Source organism: Heteronotia binoei, chromosome 4 (assembly GCF_032191835.1).
Source record: "Heteronotia binoei isolate CCM8104 ecotype False Entrance Well chromosome 4, APGP_CSIRO_Hbin_v1, whole genome shotgun sequence".
NCBI classification, from domain to species: Eukaryota; Metazoa; Chordata; class Lepidosauria; order Squamata; family Gekkonidae; genus Heteronotia; species Heteronotia binoei.
The window spans coordinates 158056637-158068004 of NC_083226.1; the positions used below are offsets into that span (position 1 = coordinate 158056637).

Consider the following 11368-nt stretch of genomic DNA (forward strand, 5'->3'; position numbering starts at 1 on the left):
CATTTTACATCCAGTAAATAATGCAGGAGGACTGGGTTAAAGTCACTGAGATGAGTAACAAGGTTTCATACTTACTTTTACTGTGAACCAAGATGCTATCTAAAACAGCTGTCAGTAGCAAGTTACATCAAGAGATGCTTCTGGTACTGCGACCAGTACTTATAAGCATGGCAGCTAGATGGGACTACACTCTCTGGAGAAGTACATCTAATTAAAATCAAATGATAGGGATATGCTCCCCAGAGTTATCAGGCCAGCCACTGAGGGAAACAATTTTGACTAGACGGACCTTTGTGATCCCACATGAACACCTGTGTGGCTGTTCTGATGTTCTAACCCACCAATGGTTCAAAAGTCACAGATGACTAGAAAAAGGGTGTCACAGTGCCCAACAAATCTGCCACTGCACAAAACCCAACAAAAACATTCCTGCATGCCTGCAGCACTTCCCAACTGCTTTCACACACTCACCAATGCTCTTTCAATCCACTTTGCAATTGGATTCTACTGTGTGAAACAGCAAAATCCATTTGCAAATGATCACTAAGTGGTCTGAAATTGGAAGTGGTCTGAAATTCAGCATGTGAAAGCACCCTAAGTCCCAGAATGTTTCATAGTCCAATCCGATGCAGAATTTCTCCATTCCACCCACCAATTACAATAGGCTGTTTGTTCTAACTTTGCACAGGATTTCACTGTGCAAAAGTCGAGTCCCCTCAACAGATGCCCATACAGTACATTCAACATCACGCCAGTGTTCTGTAAGCATGAATGAGGCACAGCTGGGGGAGGGGGAACTCATGGAAGATTAACTGCTCTGCTAGTCAGTTGATCCCTATGAACTCTGACTGTAACAAGATCATGAAGAGAGAGAAAATAACTTCATTTATATCAATGAAGACTCAAAGAGGCTTATGCCATTCTCCTCTTCTCCATTTTAATCTCACAACAACCCTGTGAGGTAGGTTAGGACAACAGTGCGTGAGTGACCCAAGTTCACCCATCAAGCTTCCGTAGCAGAGTGAGAATTCAATCCTGGGTCTCCCAAGCTCTAGCCTGATACAGGGTCTGAATTAAATGAACACCCCAAGAATATTCATTTGGAAATAAGCGCCACTGAATCAAGGACAACTTTCTAATGAGTAAAGCTGCCTCCTGCTCCCCTGGCAGTCCACAAACTATGCCAACTCATTTATCCAGTATTTTTACAAGGGACTAAGTATGTGCATACTATACACAGCAGAACAGGTCAAGCAGTTGTTGTATGTATTACCCCAAAGGCAAAGTCTCACTGTTAAAAATTACTGGAAATATCCAATAAACTGTGCAAACGTATACAATATTTATCAATGTTGTACAAAAACAATTTCAGATATGTGTAAATAAACACAATACTCAATGCACAGCAGCCAAGGTTTGAGCGCCTGCTCCGGCTGCAACGGCACTGAAGATGTTCTCCGCAGCTGAGAACGAAACGTCTGGAAGAAAAACTTTCTCCAGTAGAACACGGCACTTGAGCCCGAAAGACTCTACAAACCCTAATGATGTTGCCAGCTGTGAAAACCTGAAATCTTTGATAAACACAATAACTTAATGTGTAGAAATCTCTGACCTGACAAAGTCTCGGTGTTAGCAGAGACCAAAAGAGCAGCAGTTACTGTACTCTGTTATTTCTGCATCATGTTATATGTCATCTTAATGCTTATGCACTGCTTCAGATTTCCTGCTTGGTTTCACGTTTCTGTAGTCCTAATCCCATCGTAGTACTTATTGAATGTCCCTTCCTATTGATTATATTGATTTATGCCAATTAATCCACCTTCAGTCTCAGTGAAAAAAGTAAACTCTACATCTATGTAAATAAATCATCTAAAGTACATTTTCAGTTTTCCCTGTTAAATACAAGCTTACCTCTGTGCAACCACCACCAGTAGCAGCTACCTCCTTGTTTTTCTTCTTTCCTGCTTCCTTCTTCTTCCCCTCTCCAGCACCAACCTAAATGATTAAAAGCAAGTCAGTTGATTCACTGTCAGCGATTAGATAAACCATAACGGGTCCAGAAACTTAATTTAATTTTTCAATTTATACCCCGCTCCATCCTGCAAGCAGGCTCAGGGCGGCTTACAACAACGAACAGTTGTTGGACAGGTTCTCTTGTGGATCAAAAACTGGCTGAGTAATAGGAAGCAGAGAGTGAGTATAAATGGGCAGTCTTCGCAGTGGAGGACGGTAAGCAGTGGGGTGCCGCAGGGCTCGGTACTGGGTCCCATGCTCTTTAACTTGTTCATAAATGATTTAGAGTTGGGAGTGAGCAGTGAAGTGGCCAAATTTGCGGATGACACTAAATTGTTCAGGGTGGTGAGAACCAGAGAGGATTGTGAGGAACTCCAAAGGGATCTGTTGAGGCTGGGTGAGTGGGCGTCAACGTGGCAGATGCGGTTCAATGTGGCCAAGTGCAAAGTAATGCACATTGGGGCCAAGAATCCCAGCTACAAATACAAGTTGATGGGGTGTGAACTGGCAGAGACTGACCAAGAGAGAGATCTTGGGGTCGTGGTAGATAATTCACTGAAAATGTCAAGGCAGTGTGCGTTTGCAATAAAAAAGGCCAACGCCATGCTGGGAATTATTAGGAAGGGAATTGAAAACAAATCAGCCAGTATCATAATGCCCCTGTATAAATCGATGGTGCGGTCTCATTTGGAGTACTGTGTGCAGTTCTGGTCGCCGCACCTCAAAAAGGATATTATAGCATTGGAGAAAGTTCAGAAAAGGGCAACTAGAATGATTAAAGGGCTGGAACACCTTCCTTATGAAGAAAGGTTGAAACGCTTAGGGCTCTTTAGCTTGGAGAAACGTCGACTGAGGGGTGACATGATAGAGGTTTACAAGATAATGCATGGGATGGAGAAAGTAGAGAAAGAAGTACTTTTCTCCCTTTCTCACAATACGAGAACTCGTGGGCATTCGATGAAATTGCTGAGCAGACAGGTTAAAACGGATAAAAGGAAGTACTTCTTCACCCAAAGGGTGATTAACATGTGGAATTCACTGCCACAGGAGGTGGTGGCGGCCACAAGCATGGCCACCTTCAAGAGGGGGTTAGATAAAAATATGGAGCAGAGGTCCATCAGTGGCTATTAGCCACAGTGTGTATGTGTGTGTGTATATATATATATATATATATATATATATATATATATATATTTGGCCGCTGTGTGACACAGAATGTTGGACTGGATGGGCCATTGGCCTGATCTAACATGGCTTCTCTTATGTTCTTATATTCTTAACAACATTAAAATGAAAATCTCATCAAAATTAAAACATAATAAAAATATATTTTCAGATCAGAGGCAGAAACAGTAATTCAGATTTTTGGCAACAGTCTGCAAGATGGAGCTATTCTGCCGGGCTTATGGCTGAGGCAGCGGGTATCCTATTCCAGCTATTATTCCATCAGTTGGCCTCCCTTGTAGAGACATTGTGCCCTGCTGCAGTGCTATCCTTCTACTACTACCATCATTTAATCTGGGCCTATAACTGTTTACCTTGTATGATGTGCCCTTCCCACCGGTGGTGCACTCTATTTACTGTTTTATTGTTTTACTTGTTTAATTTTAATGTAGTGTTTTAACTTTGATCTGTAGGTTTTTATTGTTATTATTGTATGTCGTGATCCGCCCTGAGCCCGTTTACAGGAAAGGGCGGAATATAAGCCGAATGAATGAATGAATGAATGAATGAATGAATGAATGAATGAATGAAGGCTGGTAGCTGTCAACACAGCTTCAAGCACCTTGCTGATAAGGTGTTGGGGAAAGTGATGACTTTCAGAGAATGCCTGCCGGACCAGTTAAAAGCCTGGCAGAAAAGCTCCGTCTTGCAGGCCCTGCAAAACCTGGGTAAGTCCCACAGGGCCTGAATCTCCAGCAGAAGCTCTTTCCACCAGGTAGAGGCCTGGACCAAAAAGGCCCTGGCACTCGCTGAAGCCAGTCGGGCGTCCTTAGGACCAGGGATCACAAGAAGATGTTGTGTAGCTGACCTCAGAGCCTGGGGGACTCATATGGGAGGCAGCCCCAAAGACTTTAAGAACTCTGTGCAATACCCAGAGTGTCAATATTCATCAGGGACATCTGGGTTTGTAGTACTAATAGCCCCTCTGGGTAACTCCAGGCAAGTAATTATTTCTCAGCTTTACCTACACTACATGGTTGTTGGGTGGATAAAAAGCATATGCTTAAGCAAGCGTAAGTAGCTGAGAATGAGGCTGCAAGAACATAAGAGAAGCCATGTTGGATCAGGCCAATGGTCCATCCAGTCCAACACTCTGTCACATAGTGGCCAAAAAAACCAAGTGTCTACAGGAGGTCCATCAGTGGGGCTAGAAGCCCTCCCACTGTGCCCCCACAAACACCGAGAATACAGAGCATCACAGAAAGAGAGTTCCAACAAAACACTGTGGCTAGTAGCCACTGATGAACCTCTGCTCCATATGCTTAGCCAATCCCCTCTTGAAGCTGTCTATGCTGGCAGCCATCACCACCTCCTGTGGCAGTGAATTCTATGTGTTAATCAAGAAGATATTGGATTTATATCCCGCCCTCCACTCCGAAGAGTCTCAGAGTGGCTCACAATCTCCTTTACCTTCCTCCCCCACAACAGACACCCTGTGAGGTGGGTGGGGCTGGAGAGGGCTCTCACAGCAGCTGCCCTTTCAAGGACAACCTCTGCCAGAGCTATGGCTGACCCAAGGCCATGCTAGCAGGTGCAAGTGGAGGAGTGGGGAATCAAACCCGGTTCTCCCAGATAAGAGTCTGCACACTTAACTTCTACACCAAACTGGCTCTCCTTTGGGTGAAGAAGTACTTCCTTTTATCAGTTCTAATCCGACTGCTCAGCAATTTCATTGAATGTCCACAAGTTCTCGTATTGTGAAAAAGGGAGAAAAGTACTTCTTTCTCTACCTTCTCTAAGAATGTAGCCCACCAGAAGCTCCTGAAAAACTCACAGTGAAAAGGAGGGAGAAAAACAATTACCTTCTTGCTCACTACCAGTATGAGGTAATGAGAAACATACTGCCTCTGAAGTATACTGTCCCTGTACACAAAGACTGCATCAAGCTACTGTTGTCAATTTTAAAGTTCCAAACTACTCCATAACAGATTTCTCGGAGCAGTTCACAGCATAAACTTAAATAAAATATATTCACAACATGAAGGACTTAAGACAGTTCTGTAGATTTCCATTTCAATTACAGTTCTCTGGAATTAAAAGTTTCACCTGCAGGGTCAAAACCCAACAGGAAGTATTGCCAGGTGAACTTCCCCAGGCCAGGAAAGCTGTGGAACAGCTCTGACAGAGCTGTCCTCTAAACTTTCCCATCTACACTATCCTGAAGCTCCTTAAAAGAAAATGGACATACTAATTAAATATCTAAATAAAAGATAGTTTACCTGTACCCTACTTTGCTCCCAAAGCAGCTTTGTTTCATACTCCCCTGTGACGGGGATCAGGCTGAGTGTGTGTGACTGCCCCAAAAGTCATCTAGCAAGCTTTTAAGTCAAGCGTGGGAATTTGAATTCAAGTCTGCTAGATCCTACTCTAACCACTACATCACACTGGAGAAGAAAAGCTGGATATACCCTGCCCTTCACTCAAGAGTCTCAGAGCAGCTTACAATCTCCTTCCTTTCCCCTTCCCACAAGACACCCTGTGAGGTAGGTCGGGCTGAGAGAGCTCTGAGAGAACTGCTCTTGAAAGGACAGCTCTGCGAGAACTGTGTCTGACCCAAGGTTACCCAGCTGGCTGCATGTGGAGAAGGAGTGAAGAATCAAACCTGGTTCTCCAGAGTAGAGTCTGCCGCTCTTAACCTCTACATCAAAAAAGCATAGACATGACAGAGACCAAAGCTGACTCACACAACAAAAGCCAATGCCTTGGGTGGGGTAGCAGTGACTAAAAGAGAAACTAGTCATGAAAGTTATCTGCCCAGCTGTTGAATCCATGCTGGATTCCCAGAGATTTTCAGCACGCACTCTGAATGATAGTTAACTGGAGGGAGTAACAACAGAGTGCTGCCCCACCCACAGGGATGTTTCTGTCTTATTCCCTGGATTTTCACCTTCCACTAAAGGTGAAGGAAAAAAGTATATTAAGTCTTTTCACTATCCAGTTATCCTAGAAATGTGAAAACCTGCTCCCACCACTATTCTTAACACACAATAAGGTGTCCCAAGTGTACCTCTTGTTGTAAATCTTATAATGGCCCTATAGGTTAGGCCAGTATTATTATAATAGTATTGTAGATACAGGGTGGAGAGAGACTGAGAGAGAAGCTTGTCTAAGGCCACTTGCTGAAATCCTGTCAAACACAGGATATGAACCAGGCAGTTCCTGGTTACTAGTTTTCAAGTGAAACTAGCACTGCAGTCAGATAATTTTAGAATCTGGACTTCTTCCCCTGCCCCCACCACACAAATAGTAATGTATACTTCATATGAAGAAAAAGAAGAGTTTAGATTTATACTCCATCCTTCACTCCTCAAAGGAGTCTCGGAGTACCTTACAATCTGCTTTCCCTTCCCCTCCCCACAACAGACACCCTGTGAGGTAGGTGGGGCTGAGAGAGCTCTGAGAAAACTGCTCTTGAGCAGAACAGCTCTGAGAGAGTTATGACTGACCCAAGGTCAGCAGCTGCATGTGGAGGAGTGGGGAATCAAACCCTGGTTCTCTCAGATAAGAGTCTGTGCAATTAACCACTACACCAAACTAGCTCTCATCCTCTACATCATGTCTCCAGCCTCCTTCAGCTAAGTCTGATAAGCTCTGGACCTCCACTCCAACGACCAGGACTGACAGCATTGCAGATGCTTCCCTACAATTAAGCTTCATTTACTCAACAATCTTACTCTCTGGTAAGCACATCCAGAACTGCAGCTCTGCAGTGCAACCCTACAGAGCTGCTTGGGTTTAAACAGGCTCTGTGGAGTAACTCTGCATATAGGACGGGGCTACCACGATGCCACCCCAGCAGTACTAGGAATTTGGGGCTTCATTTACTGGCATTCCTTTTAGATAGATCCAAATGATTTTTTTAAAAAATCTCATTACATATGCTAAACCCACTCTCACTGAGTATAGTTATACACCCATAGTATTCCAATGTATTTCTCTTTTAGAACAGTGTATCAGAATAATTTTTTGTTCTGACATACTCAAACAGGGATATTGGCTGTTTATCTCATTACATACACTAAACCCATCTTCCACAATATTTTAATGTATTTTTCTTCTAATGGCAAACTATATGTATGTTACGTGTTAAAAGGTAAATTAGTTGGATAGGAAAAACTTCTAAGAAAGAAATGCCCTCATTTTGGCCCCGGCTTTTAACAATAGAGTGATTAACAGACATTCTCACATTTTGACATGTTACTGTTTTATTGGTTTCTCACGCTCATGTTACCCAGATCAAAGGTTGGTTAAATTTGTTAATTTTACTATTCTGTCATTGGATCTTAAAATTTGTACCATTGTGCATTCTAAACCACTGCCTACCAGCTATATGTAGCTCTGCTCACTGTACCTGATTCGTCTGATGAAGTGTGCTTAGAGCACACGAAAGCTTACACTCTGAATAAAACTTTGTTGGTCTTAAAGGTGCAACTTAACTCCTACTTTGTTCTATGGCATTCCTTTTAGTCTGTCTTTCTCACAGCTGCACTAAACACTGCATAGAGTTTCAGGCTGGGCCAAGGACAGCCCCACATTCAAGCCCCGACTCAACTATGAACTTCACTGGGAGGCTTAGAACAGTCTTTCTCCGCCCCTGACCTACCTAAGAGGGCCGTTGTTGAGGACAGGGGAAGGCAGGCTCAAGGCGTACTAAATAAATTCATTCCCATTGGGACGTTCTGCCGTATGGGGGAAAGGCGGCGTTTCCAGGGGGTAGCCCCCAGCCGAGCGAGGGAAGCGGGCCGAGGCCTCACCTGCTGCTGCTCCTCCACCGCCGCCGCCTCCATCTTTCCCGCCCTCAGGCTAAGCCGGATCCACTTCGCCCGCTCAGGCGACGAAGACGCCGCGACAGTGATAGCAGCACGAGCCGTCGGAACCGACAGGAAGCTCGTGCGAGTGCGGCCAATGCGCAGGCGCAAGCGGCTGATGCAAGTCGCCGCCGACGTTGCTCCCGGCTCCGGCTGCGCAGCCATAGAGAGTGCGGAAGGCTAGAGCGGCACACGCAAAGAAAGGGACGCGCGGGCCGCCTGGTCGGGAGCGCCTTTATGGTGCGGAGCCGGGCCGACCGCCAGCCAATAAGAGCGCGCGAGGCGTTCGCAGTGGCTTCAGGCGGGAGTTCGGAAGAGAGCGGCATGTAGATTAGGGTTGTCAAACATGCAGCCCAGGGGCCGAATGAGGCCCCCGGAGGGCTCCAATTAGTTCCCCCAAGCAACTGGCTCTTATCTGCTTCCCTCTCTCTTGCTTCGTTCTGCATCTCAGCTTGCTTTGCGAGGTTTGCTCAATCACACAGGAGCTACAGAGCAAAACTTCTATTTTCTCCATTGGCTGAGACTCCTCCCCCTCCTGGTCCCCTGGGGAGGGAGGGAAAGAGCCAGAGCTTCCTTTGCCCAGTTTCCTGGATCCCATGGGAGAAATACAAAGAAAGCACCTTTAAGATCAACGTGCTAATGTTTTAAGCATGTTGTATGGTTGTTTAAAAAAAAAAATCTTTAATTGTGTTTGTCTGTGCCCTTTATAAAATTTATATCTCTGCTATCTAATCTTAAATAGGTACACACATGGCCCAGCCTGACACAGCTCGGCAGGGTCCTGAAAGGTCTCATTTAAGTCAGATCCAGCTCTCATAACAAATGAGTTTGACACCCCTGCTGTAGATGTTCCCCTGCTGGAATCTGGGGGTTTTTGTGTGTGTGTGTGTGGGGGGGGGGTAATCTTTGGCTAGAAAGTCAAAATAAGCAAGAACAAAAATAGCTGCATTGGCTTGTGTATGTATGTATATATAGCAGGATTGCCAGTTGCTGGAGACAAAAAAACAGAAAAGAAAAATGTGCTGTCCCCTTTAACAGAAGTTCATAAGGATGTTATTTACCAGGTGGGAATTATTTACCACCATGGCATGAAAAGCTTCAGCTGCCTTTTTCAACACACTGAGCCTCTAGGGCGCTTCCTTACACGCTAAATAATGCTGTTTCAATTCACTTCAGGCCCTGTATGTAAGTGGGTTTTTTTTAAAAAAAAATAAGGAAAATCCCAGCAGGAGCTCCTGGATGTCTTCCCCAACACGTCTGCCACAGCAGGCATACTCTGGAAGGCTGAAGTCATTGGGGAGGCATTTAAGGATGCCTCCCTGCACCTTCCCCAGCAGGCCAGCCAGAGCCCTGTAGGTGTGTTGTTCGCTATAATATATTTTAAGCACTATTCAGTCCTGATGGTTGGCACAAAAGAGGGGCATGTAGATCTCTTTCTATTTGGGGAAATACCAAACGTAGGCATTTCAATGCATTTTGCTATTCTAGAATGAATGAAAGAAGAAATGATCTTTTAGCATGATTTGTGCCAGTTTATAATGCTGCTTGCTCCGCTTTCTTATGACTTAACTGCTGTACCCTACGAGCTGACAAAATAGCTGGAACCTTCAGGTGCAGTTTCAGCCAGCTCTTATCAGTCGATAAAGACCCCAAGAATGTGAGAAAATATTCCTAGGCATGTGTAGTACACTACTGACTCTGCTGCCAAACTTCTGTAGATGATTGGATGTATTGAGCTGCCATGCTGTGTAACTGGGGGAATGGAAGTGATACAAAGATGACATAAGCTGAAGTAATTCTAAAGTATCATGGAGGAGTTAGAAAAATACTTTTGTAACTTCTGTAGTTAGAAAGGATTCTTTGGCCATGGCACAATAAAGTTGTCTTAGAAAAGTTTCAGTGTGATTACTGGATTAATAACCCCACATTTCGGGACCTAAGTATTTCACTGCCATTCTCTTCAGATGGAATTTTTGCTGGGAGATGTGGTTGTTCTTCCTCCAGCCACTAGATAATATTTCAACATTTGCTTCCATTTACCTAATGCAGTATCTAAAAGTAATCCGTTTTGTTAATATAAGGACTGCCATCTTTTCATTCTGTGCTGCACCTTGCAACGAACCTGTATGTTCCAGTTGGTGCTGGGGGGAGATACCGGATTATCTGCTAGTTTTTTCATTCTCCAAGGAAAGTTTTCTTTAAGCTGGTTGTTTGAATTCGCACTCTGCAAGGGCTGCCAGTAAATTGCGTTGCATTTGAATTCTGTACAGCATCACCTAGCCCATAAGTCTTAAATTAGCGCTAGTAGAGAAGGATATCGTTTTGGAGAATACTTGCTAAAGGTTAGGTGTTTAACCTTTTTAAAAATATATTGACAATTTTCCTTTAAATTTAACTGACTAGGTGAAATAACCTTTTATGAATCAAGACTGTAAAAAGAGACATTTCCCCCACTAAATCCGGCTTCATCGATATGAAGATTTTTTATGTAGGCAATAAAATGTTCCTCTGACAAACAGCCTTATTAGCGGCACAAACACAAAGACGCCAACTTTCACTGAACTTGTTTCTGAGTAGTGCTGGGGGGGGCGGGGGGAGCCAGGGAAGACTTTTGGAGTTAATGAGCAGACGCTAGCCAGGGTTTACAAATATGCAGGGCTTTTTTTGTAGCAGGAATCCCTTTGCATATTAGTCCACATACCCCTGATGTAGCCAATCCACCAAGAGTTTACAGGGCCTACGGTAAGCTCCAGGAGGATTGGCCTAAAATGCAAAGGAATTCCTGCTACAAAAAAAAGCAAATATGCATGCAACCAGTGTTCCCTCTAAGTTGAGTTAGTGTGAGCTAGCTCACAGATTTTTAGCCTCCAACTCACACATTTTTGTCTTAGCTCAGGAAGGATGACCCCAGAGCACATTGCAGTAGCTCACAACTTTAATGCCAGCAGCTCACAAAGTGGAATTTTTGATCATAAGAGTCTGCAGCTCAGAGGGAACATTGCATACAACTAAATAGAGCAATGTTTTCAACTGCCAGATTGTTTCAGTGAATTGTCTCTGTGTGCGGAAAAGGGGGGATTAAGTTTCCATTGTCCAGCCCAAACAGGATTAACTCACCAACCTGTCAGAAGGAAGACTCTTACAATAACTTCATTCTCTTGGATAAATAAAATTGCATCACTATGAATATGGTGCCAAGTACAAGGAACACACATGTGATGTGAAAACAAACATTTCGTGCAAAAGCAAGGAAATGACATTGATGGAAGAGAAAGGACAAATTCTTCAACACTCAGCGGGACCCTGGAATGAGGCAGATTAAT

General features: G+C 44.1%; 1 protein-coding gene across 1 annotated transcript in view; it reads right to left on the reverse strand.

Annotated features, from left to right (window-relative positions):
* The window catches only part of TARS1 (threonyl-tRNA synthetase 1), a 28188-nt gene extending 19810 nt beyond the window's left edge, over window positions 1–8378 (reverse strand). Inside the window, exons 1-2 of the mRNA XM_060236097.1 lie at window positions 7992–8378; window positions 1912–1995 (exon numbers count right to left, since the gene is read on the reverse strand). Coding sequence (XP_060092080.1) covers window positions 1912–1995; window positions 7992–8210 — 303 coding nt within the window. The 5' untranslated portion in view covers window positions 8211–8378. The remainder of the gene's footprint in view (window positions 1–1911; window positions 1996–7991) is intronic.
* Between the last annotated feature and the right edge of the window lie 2990 nt (window positions 8379–11368).